The sequence below is a fragment of the Cyprinodon tularosa genome, unplaced genomic scaffold, assembly GCF_016077235.1.
Source record: "Cyprinodon tularosa strain WSP-4 unplaced genomic scaffold, ASM1607723v1 ctg399, whole genome shotgun sequence".
NCBI classification, from domain to species: Eukaryota; Metazoa; Chordata; class Actinopteri; order Cyprinodontiformes; family Cyprinodontidae; genus Cyprinodon; species Cyprinodon tularosa.
Window position 1 is genome coordinate 438732 of NW_024039117.1, and position 21985 is coordinate 460716.

General features: G+C 43.4%; 1 protein-coding gene across 5 annotated transcripts in view; it reads left to right on the forward strand.

Annotated features, from left to right (window-relative positions):
- Positions 1-21985, forward strand: part of arhgap32b (Rho GTPase activating protein 32b) — a 137715-nt gene that overhangs the window by 48823 nt on the left and 66907 nt on the right. For all 5 annotated transcript variants that reach the window (XM_038297839.1, XM_038297842.1, XM_038297843.1 and 2 more), the window contains 3 exons: positions 5059-5164; positions 8415-8509; positions 8689-8773. In XM_038297839.1, the coding sequence (XP_038153767.1) occupies positions 5059-5164; positions 8415-8509; positions 8689-8773 (286 nt within the window). The remainder of the gene's footprint in view (positions 1-5058; positions 5165-8414; positions 8510-8688; positions 8774-21985) is intronic.

The following is a 21985-nucleotide window of genomic DNA, read 5'->3' on the forward strand; positions in this document are numbered from 1 at the left end:
GATAGCTCAGGATAACCTGAGCCACTCTAACTATAAGCTTTATCAAAAAGGAAAGTTTTAAGCCTAGCCTTAAAAGTAGACAGGGTGTCTGCCTCACGGACTAAAACTGGTAGTTGGTTCCACAGGAGAGGAGCCTGAGAACTAAAAGATCTGCCTCCCATTCTACTTTTAGAAATTCTAGGAACCACTAGTAAACCTGCAGATTGAGAGCGAAGTGCTCTGTTAGGAACATAAGGAACAATCAGATCTCTGATATCAGATGGAGCTTGGCCATTTAAGGCTTTATATGTGAGAAGGAGGATTTTAAATTCTATTCTTGATTTAACAGGAAGCCAATGAAGAGAAGCCAGGATAGGAGAGATATGATCTCTCTTTTTAATTTTCATTAGAACTCTGGCTGCAGCATTTTGGATCAGCTGAAGGCTTTTAACTACAGTTTGTGGACTTCCTGATAGTAAAGAATTACAATAGTCCAGCCTTGAAGTAACAAATGCATGGACTAGTTTCTCAGCATCACCCCTGGACAGGATATTTCTAATTTTTGCAATGTTCCTCAGATGAAAGAAGGAAATTCTAGAAACCTCTTTGATATGGGATTTAAATGACAGGTCCTGATCAAAAATAACACCAAGATTTTTTACTTTATTATCTGAAATCAGTTTAATCCCATCCAAATGAAGTGACTGGCTAATCAGTTTCTTTTTCAGAGACTCTGGTCCAAAGACTATAACTTCTGTTTTGTCTGCATTCAGAAGCAGAAAATTAAGAGTCATCCAGGTTTTTATGTCTTCAAGACATGCCTGTAATCTATGTAATGGGTTAGCTTCATCTGGATTTATAGACAGATATAGCTGGGTATCATCAGCATAACAGTGGAAATTAATCCCATGCTGTCTAATAACTCTACCAATTAGGAGCATGTATAAAGTAAAGAGAATTGGTCCTAGCACTGATCCCTGTGGTAATCCATAGGTAACCTTTGAGCGTGTTGAAGATCTATCATTAACATGAACAAACTGAATTCGATCAGATAGATACGATTTAAACCAGTCTAGAGCTGTTCCTTTAATTCCAACAAAATATTCAAGTCTTTCTAAAAGAATATTATGGTCAACTGTATCAAATGCAGCACTAAGATCCAACAGGACGAGCACAGATACAAGTCCATTATCTGAGGCCATGAGAATATCATTAGTGACTTTCACCAGAGCTGTTTCAGTGCTATGATGAGCTCTAAAGCCAGACTGAAACTCTTCAAAAAGTTCATTATGGTGGAAGTGATCGCAAACTTGTTTGGCAACTACTTTCTCAAGAATTTTGGATAAGAAAGGAAGATTGGATATAGGTCTATAATTGACCAAGTCATCTGGGTCAAGAGACGGTTTCTTAAGCAGAGGTTTAATTACAGCAATCTTAAAAGCTTTAGGTACATATCCCTGTAACAGAGATAGATTAATCACATCTAAAATGGAGGAGGAGATCAAAGGGAATACCTCCTTAAATAACCTGGTTGGAACTGGATCTAACATACAAGTTGAAGGCTTAGATGAAGACAATAATTTTGCTAATTCAGAGAGTTCAACTGGATCAAAGCAGTCTAAACCCGGTTCAGATTCCATGACTACCTCAGGTACAATCGCGGATAGAGGAGTGCTTATGATCTTATTTTTAATAAGATCAATCTTATTTATAAAGAATCCCATAAAATCATTGCTGCTAAGAGCAGGTGGAATGGACGGTTCAACAGAGCTATGGCTCTGGGTGAGTTTGGCAACTGTATTAAAAAGAAATCTAGGATTATTCTTATTCTCCTCTATTAATGAGGAGAAGTATGCTGCTCTTGCTTTACAAAGGGTCCTCTTATACAGCAGTAAACCATTTTTCCAGACTAGGAAGGACTCTCGCAGGCCTGTGGAGCGATATTTTCTCTCCAGTTTCCTAGCATTTTGCTTCAAAGTACGCAGCTCTGCATTAAACCAAGGAGCAAGCTTTCTATTTTTAACGGTTTTCATTTTCAAAGGAGCTGCGTTGTCTAAGGCAATACGCAGAGAACTAGCAACCCCCTCAACAAAATCATCAACCTGTGAAGGGGAATAAGCTAAGCTTTTGCACTCTGCAGCACTGCTCAGTGACACAGAGCAGAGAGAAAGTGAAGCAGATTCTTTAAAATTTATAACTGCACTATCTGATAAAGATCTACTAAAATTGAACCTTCTTTTGGGGGAGGAGAACTCTGTTAAAGTAATCCTGAAGGTTATTAGAAAGTGGTCAGAGAGGACAGGGTTGTGAGGAAATACTGTTATTTCTTCACATTCTATGCCGTATATCAGCACAAGATCCAAAGTATGAAGATGAGAATGCGTGGGACTATTCACATTTTGAACAAAGCCAATAGTGTCTAAGATAGCATTAAAGGCTGCTCTTAAGCTATCGCCTTCAATGTCAGCATGGATGTTAAAATCTCCCACTATGATGACCCTGTCAGTATTTAATACCAAATCAGAAAGGAACTCTGAAAACTCATCTAAAAATTCAGAGTAAGGACCTGGTGGACGATACAAAGTTACAAAAAGAAGAGGTTTTCTTGCCTTGAAATTTGGATCAGGGAAATTAAGGGTTAAATGTTCAAAAGAGTTGTAGGAATTAATTGTTTTGGGAGTAATCAGTAAGTCAGACTCGAAGATTGTTGCTACTCCTCCTCCTCGCCCAGAACTTCTGGGGATGTGAAAATTTAAATAGCTTGAAGGAGTTGCCTCATTTATGCTCACATAATCCTCTTGCTGCAGCCAGGTTTCTGTAAGGCAAAACAAGTCAATGTGATTATCACAAATCAAGTCATTAACTAGTAGACTTTTAGAGGAAAGCGATCTTATGTTAAACAGACCGCATTTAATTGTTTTAACTTTTTCCCCAATTGGAGTTATTTTGATTTTAATTAGATTATCATGATTTACTCCTTTGGGAATCTTTGCTAATTTATTAGATTTTGGTCGTGGGCAAGACACTGTCTGGATGGAGTAAAGAGTGGGTAACAGTAGAGAAGCTGCAGAGATGTGTGTTAAACTACAACTCTGCTTCCTGGTCTGCACCCTGGGTGGTCAGGGTTTTGGAGGACTAATAAATGTGGCCAGATTCCTAGAAAGAAGAGCTGCACCATCCAAAGTGGGATGGATGCCGTCTCTCCGAATCAGACCAGGCTTTCCCCAAAAGGATTGCCAATTATTAATGTAGCCCACGTTGTTTTCAGGACACCACCTAGACAACCAGCGGTTGAATGACGACATGCGGCTAAACATGTCATCGCTGGTCAGATCAGGGAGGGGACCAGAGAAAATTACGGAGTCCGACATTTTTTTGGCAAACTTACACACCGAAGCAACACTAATTTTAGTGACCTCCGATCGGCGTAACCGGGTGTCATTACCACCAGCGTGAATAACAATCTTACTGTATTTAACCTTATCCTTAGCCAGTAGTTTCAGGTAGGATTTGATGTCGCCCGTTCTGGCCCCCGGCAAACATTTGACTATGGTCCCTGGTGTCTCTAATGCCACGTTTCTGACTATGGAGCTGCCAATCACCAGAGTGGGCTTCTCAGTGGGTGTGTCACTGAGTGGGGAAAACCGGTTAGAAACGTGAACGGGTTGGTGGTGACCAGTGGGCAGAGATCCACGACTACGCTTTCTGCGTACAGTTACCCAATCGCCTGGCTGCTCAGGCACTTTTGGAGGACAGCTACGTGGGGGGCCTACTTCAACAGCCTGAAGCCTGGATTCTAACTCTGACACCCTCGCCTCCAAAGCTACAAAAATACTACACTTATTACACATCCCATTATCACTAAAGGAGGCAGAGGAATAACTGAACATCTGACACAGAGAGCAGGAGAGAGGAGAGGAAGAAGGAAGAGTTGGAAAAGAGTCAAGGGAGGGAGAGAGAGAAGCCATAGCAATGCTAAGCTAGCGCTAGCCTAGGCTAGCTACTCCTTGCTATCAGAAATAAAACCGTGTGAAACTGACAAGTGCTCAGTAGAAAAGTGCAGCAGAAGGTGCTATGTTTTAAAGTAGTCAGTTAGAGTTACTTAGATACAGAGATATCACAGAGAAAATAACTTAACTTCAGATGGAGATCCTCTGAACACTGGATGATGGATGATGGATGGATGGATGATAAATGGATGGATGGATGGATGGATGGATGGATGATGGATGGATGGATGGTTGGTTGGATGGATGGATGGATGGATGGATGATTGATGGATGGATGGATGGATGGATGATTGATGGATGGATGGATGGATGATAAATGGATGGATGGATGATGGATGGAGGATGGATGGAGGATGGATGGAGGATGGATGGATGGAGGATGGATGGATGGATGGTTGGTTGGATGGATGGATGGATGGATGGATGGATGATTGATGGATGGATGGTTGGATGGATGGATGGATGGATGATTGATGGATGGATGGATGGTTGGATGGATGGATGGATGATTGATGGATGGATGGATGGATGATAAATGGATGGATGGATGATGGATGGATGATAAATGGATGGATGGATGATGGATGGATGATAAATGGATGGATGGATGATGGATGATTGATGGATGGATGGATGGTTGGATGGATGGATGATTGATGGATGGATGGATGGATGGATGGATGATGGATGGATGATAAATGGATGGATGGATGATGGATGGATGATAAATGGATGGATGGATGGATGGATGGATGGAGGATGGATGGATGGATGGATGATGGATGGATGAATGGATGGATGATGGATGGATGGATGGATGATGGATGGATGGATGGATGGATGGAGGATGGATGGATGGAGGATGGTGGATGGATGGATGGATGGATGGAGGATGGATGATGGATGGATGATGGATGGATGATGGATGGATGGATGGATGGATGGATGGATGGATGGTCAGTTGGCTAGTTTTGTTCTGATACCATCATCTCGGTTTTGTCGCAGGCTGAACATCTCAGGCTAAGGTCCGGTGTCTCTGACCATGTGTGCTTCTATGTGTTGGCTGCAGGAGCCTGAGACCAGGACGTCACATAGACGAGGAGAGCCTGGGGCCCGAACTCGCTTACATCCATCCCAGAGAGCGACCTGACTGGGAGGAGACCATCAGCGCCATGGTGAGAAAATAACGGCTCTGATGACGCAAGTGATCTCCACTCCTGATTGGTCAATAGGACTGACATCATTAGACAATAAAGGTTCATTATGACCCTTTTGACTATTATCATAATAGCAAAACAATGTATACACCCCCTTAAAGATCAATTATCTTTCATTTCTAAAGAACACTGGAACCCTAAAACATTCTCAATATCTAAAATAAACAAAGTTACTACTTCACAGGAAAAAAAGCAAATATAGTAGCCCCTCCCTCCTGCCATCTTCCGGCAGTGACGTCACGTTGCGGTATAGTGAAACTGACAATGCCCACGTGCATGGCAGCTGGATGCTGGAATACATCGGGAAAAAGTGAAAAAAAGAGTTATTTCACCTTTCTGATTCCTGCTATGTGATGCTTTATATTAAGCAACATTCTGACAGAACTCAGAAAACAAACGCGCAGGAATAATCCAGGATTAAACGTCTAACAAATTTGGTTTATAGTTTTATTGTTAACGGTAACAGAGCGGCTCAGTCTGTCCGTCCATCATTCCGTCCGTCTGTTCCAGCCCAGTCACCAAAACTCCAGATAAGCAGTCAGTGCCGCCTTCTCAGAACCCTTCAGCTGACAGCATCAGGTCTTCTCTCAGGTGGTCCAATAGAATCCAGGTGAATACATCCCAAAGGTTACAGCGGTTCGACTGGTTTTCAGGTAATCTGGTCCAGTCCGGTTCCTGGTGCTGATGAAGGTATGGGGGGGTCAGTCCTTCTGAGTGTCTGAGCCTCAGGCCTTTCTGTCAGCTTCCTGCTTCACACATCATCATCCATTATTTCCTTTCCTCCCGGTTTTTCTGCAGGCCTTGCATCTCACATCAACAGCGGAGTGAAAATGAGGCCGTCTCCATGGTAACGCACTGAGCCACCCGTGGTCGGCGCGTGGTAGGAGCCCTCATGAGCGTTTGCTTCGATGGGGCAACAAAGAGGCAGTGGGCTGATGAATATTGATCAGAGGCGGGGCTTAGTATTTGTTCGCAGAGCGCCTGAACTGGGCCTTTAGGCGTCCCGGAGAGTTCTGGAGGTTCAGGGAGATGATGTGAAGCACCGTGGAAGATATACCGTATTCTGCACAACAGATCAGTTCAGGGGTTTACATTAAACATGGAGCTCCACAGCTCTACGTCTTCAAATTAGACAGATATCAAAAACCAATCAAATGTATACTAAGTGTTGTGAGTTTACCAGAAGATTATGAATATATTAAATAACTAGAACTGGAAGTTATAGTTAATTAATAGGTCATTCAAATCAAGGGTATAACTAGTTATTTACCATCAGTTGAATGATTATAAGTGTAATTTTCTTACTGACCAGGGTTCTTAGCCTCTGACATAAAACATTAAAATCACACAGTATAATTCCTAATAACAAAGCAAACACAGGGAATCACACCAGTATATTTACATGAATGCCAACAGCAAAAAACAACATAGTAAAATGGTCTGCAAACTGCTTTGAATCAGTCCTAGCTGTCTTTATCCATGCTGGCTCAGATCCTGATGTTTAAAAAAGGAGGCAGGATAAAGCCTCGCTGCATGCAGTTAGCATTTCTCCATGCAGTTAGGCTCGCTGCATGCAGTTAGCCAAGCCTTGGAGCTAAATAATTCTATAAACTTGTCAATATTAATTTAATCTCACATTGGAGAAGTTTCACCTCTGCATTTAACCCATCCCCTTGGGGAGCCATCGTGGGGCGACCAGGGAGCAGTGTGGGGTCTTGCTCAGGGACCCAGAGTTGCAGTCTGTGGGAGTGGGGCTCGAACCCAGAACTTCTGGATTCCAAGCCCTATGCCCTAACCACTAGCCCACCAATCGCCTATCAGCTGCACTTTCTAACAGACGACTGTGACGTCAGCGCTGTGGGAGGAGGCGGTGAGCAGATAAAGCTGCTTTCAGCTCTGGGTGCAGGAGAGCTGCTCCCCAGGATGCTCCTATCTTTAGCATTGAAGAGGAGCTGCTGCGCTTCCTCTTTAAACATTAAATATTTATCTTGCACGTCTAAAAAAATATATTAATATATTTTCAAATCTTTTAATTTTATATTTATTAAATTTTATTCTTTTTTTTAATGTCTTAAATGGGCCAGCCGCCACAGTGGCCTAAACCCAGCTCTGGGATCCGGTGCTGGATCAGTTCTGGTTCTGGTTCTGGATCTCAGCTTGTGGAGGCTCTTTGATCTTTTTCCAGTCCTGTGGTGTTTTGGATCAACCACAGAGGGCTGAACTGGAGCCTTGGACCCAAACGCTGTAAGCCAGTACTTCCTGCTTTGGGCCAATCAATCCTTTATAGATGAGACCAGAGATTATGGGATGTTTCCTTTAACCACACTGCAAAAACGATCTAAAATAAGAACCACATTCTTATGTTAAGTTTATTTACCCTTAATTTCAGCAGGTCAATAAAATAATTAGATAATATGCACTTGAAATAAGAAAAAGCAATTGTTTTTTCTACTTTTAAATGTAAATTGTCTTGTTCCTTGGAAGTGTCTCATTTACCTGCTTAAGTCAAGAAAAATGCACTTATTTTAAGAATAGATTACTTATTTAGATTTACATTTCTTGCAGCGCAGAGATTATTGGGATGTTTCCTTTAAATGAGACCAGAGATGACGGGAATGTTGCCTTTCCACCTAGCTGACTTTGTGCCTTTCCCCTCACTGACCAGCTGTCCTGCTGCAGCGTGGAACAGCCGGCTCGCTGTCAGCCTGGTGCTGTTTGCTTTAACCTCATCTGCATCCCACCTTCACTGTCTCACAGCGTCCGGCTGTCAGGTCACCAGCTGCCCCCTGAAACCCGTCACCTTCATGAAGAACCTAGGCAGCAGCTCGGACTCAGCTTTCTGCTTTTATTTTATTACCGCTTTAAACACCGACCACTCTCACTCCAGATGACAGAGCAGCAAGGCGAATGCTGGAATGAAGAGATTCCAGTTATTCTAGTCTTTATTTAAATCTGTAATTGATCCATCTGAGGATCCAAGCTTTTCCGTCTGTCTGTATTCCTTCCTTGTTGTATTTTCCTAAACGGTGCAGATAAAGCAGACATCAGGCCTTCTGACTCTCATTGCTTCTAATAATCGGCACTGATTTGCAGCCGTACCGTCCACCCAGTGTGTGTGTGTGTGTGTGGGGGGGGGGGCTGTTTGTCCGGTTTGGGTCAGATTTCTGTACCTGCTGTCTCTGATCTCAGTGCTTCTGCTTTTTTTCAGGCTCGAAGCGCAGAGATTCCTGAGCTTCGTGCAGAGCCCCTCATGCGCTCCAGCAGCAGCAGTACGGCAAGCATGAAGGTCAAAAATGTCAAAAAGTAAGTAAATACACACAGATCCTGCTCTTCTCTTGATTTGCTCCTTCATATCAGCGTCTAGTTGCCCTGATCTACAGTAGATGTATCACTGGCCGTCTGATGGAGGATCCAGGTTCTCCTTTAACGGGCCATCAGAGGTCGGCAGGGATCTTTGTTCACTGTTCCCGTTCTGTTTCCAGGCTCTCCTTCACCAAGGGTCACTTCCCCAAGCTGGCTGAGTGTGCCCACTTCCACTATGAAAACGTAGACTTCGGCTCCATCCAGGTAGAGTCCAGGAGCTCCTATTATCTGACCAGCTTTAAGCTAAACAGTCTGTGAGGTTCTGGACTGAGGTTTCTGTAGACGGACTGGTTCATCCCAGTTCAGTTTGCCCCTGACAGGAAGTGACTGTCATGGCAGCTTTAAGCAGGGTTCTGCTTTGTGTCGGACCTGGTTTCCTCTGACCGATGTCTTCACCTGGTCGGTTCTCCTCCTTTCTTCTGCGGTTCTGTTCTGGTGCTGTGAGCGCCGCCGCCTGCGTATCAGGGCAGAGTGGAAGCCATCCGCTGAGCTCTGCTTCCTTATTGGTGTTCAGGGTTAAAAAAAAGCTTTGTCTTTTAAAATGAGCTGTTGTTCTCCTGATGCATTGTGGGATTGGTCCTATGGGAGCAAAGCGGGCCTCTGATCCAGCTGCTCTGTGAGACCGTCACCTCTCACTCATCTTTCTCCTCCTTACATTTTAAAAATTAAATCATTAGTTTTGTTTCGTTTCAGCTCATTTTCATTGTTGGTATTTAAAACAAAAACCATCAAAATAATCAGTTTATTCCAGACAATTAATTTGTTTGTGGTTGGACTCGGTGCTGCCCCAACTTGTTGTTCACCACAAATGAAAATAAATAGTTTTTAAGATGGATTGATTGATTGCCTTTATTGATCTCACAGTGGAGAAATTTACTCCTTACATCACCTCAATAGTAGAAGAGAAGAAGAAGAAGGTGCCAAAAGGAGGAAAAGATGCGTCCACTTATATACACTGGAAAAACAATCTAGAAATAATTAAACATTTACCCTTAATTTGAGTAGGTAAATGAGGTAGTTTGCCAATGGAATCAGCATTTTTACTCTTAAAATAAGATATTTAGATAAAATGCACTTGAAATAAGACAACGCAATTGTTTTTTTCTTATTTTAAATGGAAATTGTCCCGTTCCATTAGCAAAAGGTCTCTTTTACCTCTTTAATCCAGGAAAAAATGACTTATCTTGAGTTTGATTTTTTTCTAGTAAACGGCTGGAAGTCTCTTATTTAGCAGGATTATTATACAGGTTATTGCACAGGGTGTCATATAGTAATAGCTCATTCTCCATTGCAGCAGTTATTGCAGTTATAGTGTCTCATTGTAGAGTCTGGTTGCAGCAGGATGAATGACCTGCAGTAGCGCTCCTTTTTCCAAACAGTCTGTAAAAGTCTTTGACTAAAGGAGCTGCTCAGCTCCTCTCCAGTCTGCTGCAGAGGGTGGAAGGTGGCGTCCATGATGGATGGAAGCTTGGACAGCACCCTCCTCTCAGCCGCTGAGTCCAGAGTTCAGCCTAGGACAGAAAATGCCTTTCTCACCAGTTTGTTTAGTCTCTTTCTGTCCCTCTGCGCTGCCAGGGACCCAGCAGACAACATTATAGAGGAGGGCTGATGCCACCACAGAGTCAGAGAAGGTTTTAAGCAGGAGCTGCTCACTGCAAAGGACCTTAGCCTCCTGAGGAGGTGGAGGGAGGCGACTCTGGCCCTTCCTATGCAGGGCGCAGTGTTATCAGTCCAGTCCAGTTTATTATTGACGTGAACACTCAGATATTTGAAACTCTCCACAGTTTCTATGTCCTGCCCCTGGATGTTCACATCTAGTTTTATTACATTAGTAATAACTGAAAGAAAGAAGTCTAAGGAAGTTACAGCTTCCACTGACCAAGACCTTTAACTCCACACTGCTCCCCGGGCGCCACACGATGGCGGCCCACTGCTCCCAAAGGGGACGGGTTAAATGCAGAGAGTGAATTTCCCCATTGTGGGACAATAAAGGGATTTACATTTAAATTATCATGCAGCTGGTATAAAAATTTTCCTTTAATAGGGTAGAGCAGTAAAGCTTCTTTCCTTAACATTTTTCCCGTATAACTTTAACTTTTATACTATAAGTAGTTTTAGAAATGGTACTTTTACACTTTTACTGGAGTAAAAAGCTAAAATTGATCCTCTAACTTCTACAAAAGTGTTTTAAACAACAGGATTTATGTTTCTACTGGAGGAATGACTATTACTGCTTCTGACAGCTCAGCTGTGAGGTTCTGCCTGGTTCCTGCTGGGTTGTCCTTACTGTAATGGAACAGCAGGGGTCAGCAGTGAGCTGGATGAATAGTTTTGAAGGGTCTCCAGTTCCGCTGCAGAATGCATCCCTCCTCCTGCTCCACATAGAGAAGCTCTTTAAGCTCTGAGCTGGTCTTCCTGTTGTCCTCCAGCAGAGTCCCGTCCACCGCTTTGACACGCCTTCGTTCTTCCACACTGTCTCCTCCTTCCTTCTGTTCCTATAAACAGACTGATAAGTGAAGAGAAAAAGCTCTTCCGTCTCTTAATGTGTCTCGTGTCCTGGATGGAGGCCGGGTTCTGGCCAAACCTTTGCTGTGTCTGTGTGAGAATTAACCAATCAGAAGGCATATGTTTGTGAGGGTGCTGATAGCCCTGAGCTTTGACCTGGAGCTCCCCGGTTTCCCCCCCTCCCTGCAGGCCTGGAACGCCACGGAACCTGCTGATGGACGTCCTCCACAGAGCAGAGATCCAGGCTGTATTTCCCTGGCCCCGTTGCCATGACGCATCAGAGTCCAAAGATTTTAAAGCTTTTCCTACTAATGGATGCCGACACTCAAACCGGGTTTAAGATAAATGGATGGTACCAGTACCTGGACCCGTTCAGCTGCCGGAGGCCCTCAGTGTTTCCCTTTTACTGTTTGATGTTTCCTTTGAATGTCTCGGAGCAGGGGGAGTGGTGGCCTAGTGGTTAGAGCAGAGCGCTTTTGCTCTGAGAAGGTTGCCAGTACCTGGTTTGATCCCCACAGCCTCCACTCTGGGTCCCTGAGCAAGACCCTTAACCCCACACTGCTGTCCGGGCGCCGCACAATGGCAGCCCACTACTCCCCTAGGGAGGGGTTAATGCCGAGATAAATTTCTCCAATGTGAAATCAATAAAGTTGAAGTCAAACTTCTCAGCCTTCCTGTTTTCAGAGCAAAGCGTGGCTCTCTCTCCCTCTCTGAGTGTTAATCAGTCTCTGCTCTTCCTCTCTTTAAAAAGCTACCTGAAAACAAACCAACTTCGTCCTCCTTCCCCCAGCAGCAGTTTTCCCTTCACTTTGAACATGGCGGTCCAGACCAGCTGGTTTTGGGTCAGGGTTGATGAAGCCAGAACCATCTGGTTCTGGTCACTAGCGGAGTTCTCTGTCTGTATCTCAGGTTAAAGAGAAGGAGGAAGTTGGTCATGGTTTTACGTTTGAGAAGACAGGAGTGTGATGTAGGATGAGATGATGGATGATGAGCAGCCTTGAACCTAGGAAGGCTGTCCACCTTGCTCTATCACATCCTTAGGCTTTGCACGGCGGAGATTTTTAAGTTGAGACTCTCTGAAACGCTGTTTCCTGCATTTTATAATTGCAATTGTAGGTGACCGCAGACAGTGCCGCAGACAGGAGGCTTCTGATTGGTCAGTTCTACATCCACTCTACACTATGCGTATTTCCTGTTTGGTACCTAATGGCAGAAACTCTGGCTGTAGTTCCATCCACGATGCCTGGCACACCTAGGACTCTATCCCAGACACGTGCAGGACGCTAGTTTGTAGCTTAGTGTAACGGTCTGTTGGTTTGCACCTGAAGACGAAACACGCAGCGCCACGGCCAGCGTTTGGGGAACACTCATGGGTGAACTGTGTACCATCCGGCGTTGGATGAGGCGTTGGATGAGGCGTTGTAGACGGCGAACCAATGATTATTATTTACACCCCTATTAATAGTGTTATGTTGTTTCACTCTACAGCTCTTTGGTCCTTTGAGAAATGTTTAAAGTGCTTTATAAATAAAGTTAGAATGGTTTAATAAGCATTCCTGCTAATGCACCAGAATTAGCCAAAACTCTACTTTTCATCTGTTGTCAGATCTTATCATCGTCTACCTAAAAACACAACAGTAAGAATTTTACAGTGAAAAATACAAATATAAAAAGAAATGGAAACAGCTTTAACTCTTCAATACTTGTTTAAAAATATAGAATTAATGTTCACTAGACTACAGATTTTAGGTTAAGAAACTAGAATAAAACATTCAAATAATGACACACTATATATATAAAGTGGCAGCATGGTTTATCAATTGAAGACATTCAACTAATGCTGACATGACTGATGTGTTATGAGAAAGTTTTTTAGATGCTTTTTGAAAAGAGTGAATGTTGTAATTTCTCTGATGTGGGTCAGAGTTCGTCTCCTGAGCTGCTGTGACTGCAGACACTCTTTGACTAAAAGCACTTTTTACGCAGAGGAACAACACCGTCTCCTCGGGCCGACCCTCCTGTCACTGTCGGCGTGTTTCTGATCTTTACAAACTGACCGAGCGGAGGAGAAGACAGACCATGGATTATTTTGTAGAACAGACAGAGGTTTGAATACTTTTCTGAATGACATTTTCCCAAGTTAAAAGCTGATGTTTTAGTAAAATGGTGCAAAATTATATTTTAATGTTTTTTTTTAATCCAAAATTGTGATTGTCATGTTTGTAAAGATATTCTAAAGGTTTTAGTGGGTTTTATTTGCCTGTGACCAGGTTGTAAGACAGTAGGTGATTTGGGACAGAACCCGACTGTACATGAACATTTTAGCTGCCTGGAGTCACAAGTTTGATCTTATCAAATGGAAAAGTTGTAATATTGAATTTGACTCTATTGCACACCTTTTTATCTGGGATTTAAAAGTTAGTTTAGAGTCTCTTAGGATGCCTAGGTATTTGAACTTTGACACAACTTTTATTTTTCCCCCTGTCACATAAATATCTTCCACATGATTTGCACTAACTTTCAGAGTTAATTTAGGCGTTAATAAACTGCTTCAGAGGAGTGATCATAGCGCTCTGCATCAGCAGTGCTGTGTCTGACTCCCTGCCAGCTTCTCTGATTGGTTGATGTGGGGCGTCCAGCAGCTAAAGTTTAATTTTTTCCAACGCCAGCAGTTGCTGCTTGTGAAATTTTTGTTATTAGAGCATACCAAAGCCACACATGCCAAAAACAGGACGTATAATTGGTCATTTTTCTTTGTAAAGGGCGTACGATCTGCAGCTGTATGCATTGCTGGCTGGTAAGGGGAAGCAGAACCTCGACCAGAACTTTCTTGTAGACGAATCCCAACAATCACAAAAAATGGTTGGAGCCTCTTATTCTCAGTGTTAATGTTTCTTTCTTTTCAAGTTTAAACTGATTCAATCCAGAACAAATACTCTGCAACTCCTGGAGGGACCCGTTCTATTGAAATCTATTTCCATCACTCTGTTGTTAAGTGTTTTCACTGCTTAGTTTTCCATAGTTCAGGATCCCAATCAGTCATCATTAAGACCTTTACTACTTTAACTCACAGAAGGGAAATCTTAAACACAGTAGTTGTTGTTGTTTGTTTCTGTCTGTCTTCTCTGCCAAACAAAGGATCTAAAGCGTAGTTTCTGACCAACGCGGTCCCTTCTCTATCTGACCAAACAGGGAGGCTTACCACCAGTGCACAAAATGGCCTGAATTAGCAGTATGCACATATTGACAGTATACTCTTTGCTCTTGGGTGGAAATCCATTTCAGCCCCACTTAGTTCGCTTTCCACTGGAGGTTAATCTGTGTTAGATTGTGCTCCATCCATCCTTACACAGAGCTGCGTGTGTGCACACCGCAATAATCCGATTTATTTAGTGTCTCTGCTCCAAGCATGATCTCATCCTGCTTTCAGCAACTTTGCTCTGTGTTTAAATTCCATTGCACTCCTGAGGCCTATACTCGATCCATTTTTATAGCCTATGTAATGATTTTAGATGTAGGCCTTTCACACATCCTCCTGGAGCTCCCATTTACTGCAGCAGAGCCTGCATTCTACCTCTGCTGCCGCTGCTTTTTCACAATCTGGCAATGTGCACATAAAACCGGTCACCATTAGATCACCCATAGCTTTAGACTCCAAGCCCGATGTGTCAAGTTAACATGGTTTAGATAAGAGCACTAAGATTGACGATGCAAACATTTGAAGAAGAGAAATTTTTGTCTCATGAAAAACCATCAAGTAGGAGAAATTCTGGTTGATGTCTCAGGCTTTGCTTGGGAATCTTTCACATGTTGGTCTGAGTGATTGTCAGAAGCTCCAGTAACGTTCCGTTTATTACCTATTCAACTGAGTTTACAAATCTGCAGCAGCCAAAGGGTGCTTAAGTAAACCCTTTTCCCAATATATCCCTGGACATAATTGAAGAAAAGCTCTTTAGTAGTTACTGTTGAACCAATGCCATTTTTTGGCCCAGATACACTATATTGCCAAAAGTATTTGCTCACCTGCCTTGACTCACATATGAGCTTAAGTGACATCCCGTTCCTAATCCATAGGGTTCAATATGACGTCGGTCCACCCTTTGCAGCTAGAACAGCTTCAACTCTTCTGGGAAGGCTGTCCACAAGGTTTAGGAGTGTGTTTATGGGAATTTTTGACCATTCTTCCAGAAGCGCATTTGTGAGGTTGCACACTGATGTTGGACGAGAAGGCCTGGCTCTCAGTCTCCGCTCTAATTCATCCCAAAGGTGTTCTATCGGGTTGAGGTCAGGACTCTGTGCAGGCCAGTCAAGTTCATCCACACCAGACTCTGTCATCCATGTCTTTATGGACCTTGCTTTGTGCACTGGTGCACAGTCATGTTGGAAGAGGAAGGGGCCAGCTCCAAACTGTTCCCACAAAGTTGGGAGCATGGAATTGTCCAAAATGTCTTGGGATGCTGAAGCATTCAGAGTTCCTTTCACTGGAACTAAGGGGCCAAGCCCAGCTCCTGAAAAACAACCCCACACCATAATCCCCCCTCCAACAAACTTTACACTTGGCACAATGCAGTCAGACAAGTACCGTTCTCCTGGCAACCGCCAAACCCAGACCCGTCCATCAGATTGCCAGATGGAGAAGCGCGATTCGTCACTCCAGAGAACGCGTCTCCACTGCTCTAGAGTCCAGTGGCGGCGTGCTTTACACCACCGCATCCGACGCTTTGCATTGCACTTGGTGATGTATGGCTTGGATGCAGCTGCTCGACCATGGAAACCCATTCCATGAAGCTCTCTGCGCACTGTTCTTGAGCTAATCTGAAGGCCACATGAAGTTTGGAGGTCTGTAGTGATTGACTCTGCAGAAAGTTGGCGACCTCTTCGCACTATGCGCGTCAGCATCCGCTGACCCCGCTCCGTCAGTTTACGTGGCCTACCACTTCGTGGCTGAGTTGCTGTCGTTCCCAAACACTTCCATTTTCTTATAATACAGCTGACAGTTGACTGTGGAATATTTAGGAGCGAGGAAATTTCACGACTGGATTTGTTGCACAGGTGGCATCCTATCACAGTTCCACGCTGGAATTCACTGAGCTCCTGAGAGCGACCCATTCTTTCACAAATGTTTGTAAAAACAGTCTGCATGCCTAGGTGCTTGAATTTATACACCTGTGGCCATGGAAGTGATTGGAACACCTGATTCCAATAATTTGGATGGGTGAGCAAATACTTTTGGCAATATAGTGTACCTGGCTGGGCAATTTTGGCCGACACCGATATCATCTGTTTGAAATTGATGTGTGTTTATATATGAAGAACTGCAGACTACTTGGCTTTGTCAAGCTGCTGCCTACCTTTGTGAAGCAGGAAACAGACTAATACAAAGTGAATCCAGTAGAACTTTTTATTGTTCAACCAGGCAAGTTCCCTATCTTAAAAGTTCTGCTATGTCTAAGAGATTGCGTAATTGAAACTAACGCATGTAATGTGTCTGTTGACTGCTCAATAAAAAGCATGGCAAGTGTTGAGCCAAGCAGAGATTGACGGTTCAACTCAGGACTCCCCTTTGCAAAGCATTTCAGGAAAAATCCCTCACTGTCTTTGTTTCCATTTTTTATGGGTTAAGGTTGGGGAAACTTAACAACCCTAACAAGTACTTTCGTAGTACTTGGCATTCTAAAATTGCACTACTCAAGGTGACTGAACATTGCAGTATTATTGCTAGTGCCTTCTTATTTTGGGACATCTGTTATTGTGAGCAAACCGAGAGCAACAGGGAACCCCTGATTAACGTCACAAAAGTTGAAATATTAGTTGAGGTCTAGTGGAGGATGTTCTTTTTCTGGGTGGATCATCTCAATCAGTGGGCCTCCTAACTGTCAGTCATTACATGCTCATCCTGTTAGCTAGCTTTTTTTGCACACTTTCAGGCGTATATCTGTGGTGAGTTACAGTTTCAGACGGTCATTGAAGCTCATCTTGCCGCGGTTCTTTGAAAATGGCCGAGGGTCATTAGAGAAATGTGAAGAAGTGTCAAGGCCTCAAACAAGGCCTCAAAAGAGGCAGATATATTCAAATCAGTTCAATTCTATTCAGTTTATTTCTATAGCGTCAATTCAGAACACGTCATCTCAAGGCACTTTCCAGTTCACCAGATCATCCAGTCAGATTGATTTTAAAGTTTTCCATCTAAGCAAAACCAGTTGATTGCATCGACTCATTGACTCTTCAGCAATCCCTCACACTAAGCATGCTTGTAGCGACAGTGGAGAGGAAAAACTCTCTATGAACAGGAAGAAACCTCCAGCAGAACCAGGCTCAGTGTGAGCGGCCATCTACCCAGGACGAGTGAGGTTCAAGGAGACAGAAGTAGATATATATATATATATATATATATATATATATATATATATATATATATATATATATATATATATATATATATATATATATGCTATAGTGGTTGCAGTGATTTGCCACCGCTGTTGGGTAGCAACATCCGTGACAACCGTTTGTTTTTAGCCTAATAACAAAGATGGAGCAGGCACCGTGCAGTGGAGGAGGAGTTACGTGACCAACGGAGCAAAAAGCAATGATCATCTGTCAGAATGGTTAGTTAACGAGGAGAAATGAGCTTGTGCACGCTCTTGCATGCGTTTAATAGCCGTCCTTTCTCGGGATCGGGTACAGAGTTGTGCATCTGCCTTTTTTTTTTTTACGGAGAGGGTGGGTCCTTTTTTTTTAAATTTGCGTAAATCCTCCACTATACATTTAAAGTACCTCAGGAAGTCCCAGGTGAGTTGAAAAGGAGTTGTAAAGGATACAGAACAGGAGCAAGGAGAAAAGCGAGGAGGAGAAAATGCATGAGATTTCTTTCATCAATCATTATGGGCAATTATGTGATCTTTAGCAAACAAGTAAAAAAAAAAAAAGGACTCCAAGCCCCTAGTAAGGACCCAGCCAGAATATGTGGAGCTCATTATTATATGTGTCACTGAACCATAGCTGCAGGATAATGCATGTACTCAATCGTACTTCTGCGAGGCTATCTGACCATATGAGCAGACAGACATTTAAAAAAGGGCGGAAAAAAGCACAAAGAGGGGTGACATCCAGGAAGTGTTACTGTGAAGTTAAGTCTCTGCGGCCCACATATTGAGCTGTTGACAGTTTCATCCATATTATTTACCCAAAGTTCACCAGTGTTGTTTTTGGAGACTTTTTATACTCCACATTCTGTTGCGGACATAGCCTGATTTATTTGTTACTTTTGATCTTGATCACAAAAAACTATCTTCAAACATTCCAACAGTTTTTCAGCTGCTCTACTAAAGAAAATAACATTTTGGACATGTTTTTATAGAAATTTCAAGACTCATATACATATACACTATATTGCCAAAAGTATTTGCTCACCTGCCTTGACTCACATATGAGCTTAAGTGACATCCCGTTCCTAATCCATAGGGTTCAATATGACGTCGGTCCACCCTTTGCAGCTAGAACAGCTTCAACTCTTCTGGGAAGGCTGTCCACAAGGTTTAGGAGTGTGTTTATGGGAATTTTTGACCATTCTTCCAGAAGCGCATTTGTGAGGTCGCACACTGATGTTGGACGAGAAGGCCTGGCTCTCAGTCTCCGCTCTAATTCATCCCAAAGGTGTTCTATCGGGTTGAGGTCAGGACTCTGTGCAGGCCAGTCAAGTTCATCCACACCAGACTCTGTCATCCATGTCTTTATGGACCTTGCTTTGTGCACTGGTGCACAGTCATGTTGGAAGAGGAAGGGGCCAGCTCCAAACTGTTCCCACAAAGTTGGGAGCATGGAATTGTCCAAAATGTCTTGGTATGCTGAAGCATTCAGAGTTCCTTTCACTGGAACTAAGGGGCCAAGCCCAGCTCCTGAAAAACAACCCCACACCATAATCCCCCCTCCACCAAACTTTACACTTGGCACAATGCAGTCAGACAAGTACCGTTCTCCTGGCAACCGCCAAACCCAGACCCGTCCATCAGATTGCCAGATGGAGAAGCGCGATTCGTCACTCCAGAGAACGCGTCTCCACTGCTCTAGAGTCCAGTGGCGGCGTGCTTTACACCACCGCATCCGACGCTTTGCATTGCACTTGGTGATGTATGGCTTGGATGCAGCTGCTCGCCCATGGAAACCCATTCCATGAAGCTCTCTGCGCACTGTTCTTGAGCTACATGAAGTTTGGAGGTCTGTAGTGATTGACTCTGCAGAAAGTTGGCGACCTCTTCGCACTATGCGCGTCAGCATCCGCTGACCCCGCTCCGTCAGTTTACGTGGCCTACCACTTCGTGGCTGAGTTGCTGTCGTTCCCAAACACTTCCATTTTCTTATAATACAGCTGACAGTTGACTGTGGAATATTTAGGAGCGAGGAAATTTCACGACTGGATTTGTTGCACAGGTGGCATCCTATCACAGTTCCACGCTGGAATTCACTGAGCTCCTGAGAGCGACCCATTCTTTCACAAATGTTTGTAAAAACAGTCTGCATGCCTAGGTGCTTGAATTTATACACCTGTGGCCATGGAAGTGATTGGAACACCTGATTCCAATAATTTGGATGGGTGAGCAAATACTTTTGGCAATATAGTGTATCTCTAAAGTAAGACCTCTTCTTGGGAAATTGGATTACAATCTTGTGCTCCTTAATGAGAGACGATCTGCTTTAATGGGAACTGTAAGAAGATGGTCACAGGAAGCTGAATGATCCCTGCAAGGTTGTTTTGAGGCTGCAGAATGTGATGTCCTGTCAGCCACATGGAGAGGACATCAATGCAATGACTAAGTCTGTTACTGACTATGTAATCTTCTGTTTAAATAACATTATCTCCATCAGAACATTGAGATGCTTCCACAATGTTAAACCCTGGACTGCTAAAGATGGGGAAAAAAGCCTTTAGGAAGGGAATGAGGAATTTACTGAAGCAACTCAAGGTCAAGATAAGAGAAGCAAGGAGGCATACAGGAAGAAGCTGGAAAGCAAACTCCAGCAGAACAATGTCAGATGTGTGACCAGGGATGAAGAAGATCACAGGCTTTGGGCATAAGCAGAATCGGACAAAAGAAGGTCTGGAAAGAGTAAATAAACCGTTAAAACCGGGAAAGAATGGGCTTTTAGTGTCAGTGGGAACAGCTCACTGACGCGTTTCTACCTTGGTCAAACGACTTGGCAAGCGACCCAAGTTAAACGCTGGACTGCTAAAGATGGGAAAAAAGCCTTTAGGCTGTGGGAACACCAGAGCGGGGTCGACCTTCTAATTTACATATAGCATTGAACGCAACGTACGGACGTCAACACACCGCACCAGTCGCTTCTGATCTAACAAGCAGAATCAACTCTGTTTCCATTCGATAAACATGGAGCAGCTCTGGTGAGAGGGATTCAGACAGATAATAGAGAGAAACAATAAAGCACACTGACTACGCCCTGCCTTCCTTCCATGTTGCTCTCCATTGTTTACTTTCCTGATTTCTGTCGCACCGATGACATCATCAATGCTAACCCAGTGCGATGATGTCTCCAGACACGCAGCGACGGTGGAACACACGGCACACAGCTGCCAGCAAGGGGCTAAGCTTGGTTTTTAGTCGTCACGTCGCACAGGGCGCGAGGGGGCGAGCGCCGTAAGTGACACAATCATGTCATCCACAAACGGGGATATATGCAGAGTTATTCCTGTTTATTCAGTGACTGAAAAAAACAAACAGGGAAAAGTTTATGTTCCAAGCCAAACAAGGATTTTAGTTTCTGTTTTCATCACCTATAATATACAGTCTGAAACAACTAAGCATTGAATTCAGTGCCTTCAGCATTCATTTAGTTAAACTTTTTTTATATGTTATTAAAAAATAAAGGAAGGTCCGCATGGCTTCACAGGTGAGCTGGTTTCTGCATCGTCACGCCTCTGTGTGCAGCAGCTAAACCTACCGTTTCAATCCACTGTATATTTCTGTGTAACCAACTCTAACCTTATTATTCTTCAGTAATCATCAATTCTTAAATGAACAGTACTGCATTCAGCCATTTTGGAAGTGGGACGTCAACTGTTCTATTTTTTTGCCCTTCTGCTTGTGTTGATCACTGTCCCTCTGTGGTTCTTTTGAGTACTGCACCTACAACTTTGTCACCTATATAAGGGAACAGTCCGGCGTGGCAACCCAGCGAATATTCTGCTCTTAGACCTAGCTTTTTTTGCCCAGTTCATTCGGAGGGAAGCGAAAATGCTGATTGTTAGCGATTGTTAGCGGCTCAACCCATGTTTGAAAAACAGGGTTCAAAGTGGGAACGAGGCTTTAGACAGGCAAATCAATACTTGAATTTAATTTCCTACTTTTCCAGAATGAGTTGGAACCTTTTCCCCTCAATAAGAGGAAATGCATTACTTGGAATAAGGGTCACAAACCCTTGTAACCTAAAGTATCTTTGCAGGTAAATTGAAGTTTTCTCTCCTTGTACCTTTAGAAAAGCAGATGGTAATTGTAGTTAGATGTTTTCCCTAATAGCAGCTTTATTATTTGAAGTTAGGTTTGCTGCACATCTCGGATCACGTGATGTCCAGCCTGTCACTGGTGCAGTGAGGCAGCAACAGGCTGAATGAACTGGGTCATCCATGGATTATCATTGGATTTCATAAGCAGACGTATAGTAGAGAGATTGGAAGCTGCCCTGCCAGCCACTGATGTGTGTATCTACAGGTACAGAGATACTGTTTCCACTGCTGCTGTTGGATTTCTGCTGGAAAACTTGGTGTTTCAATGACAGACTTGTTAGGATGGCTCATTGAAGTTTACAGGGAATCTCTGGAATAGTACACTGATCTTTAAAAAAACTGTTTCCTAACATTTAGGCCTTGTTCACAAACTGCTATGAGCAGACAGATGA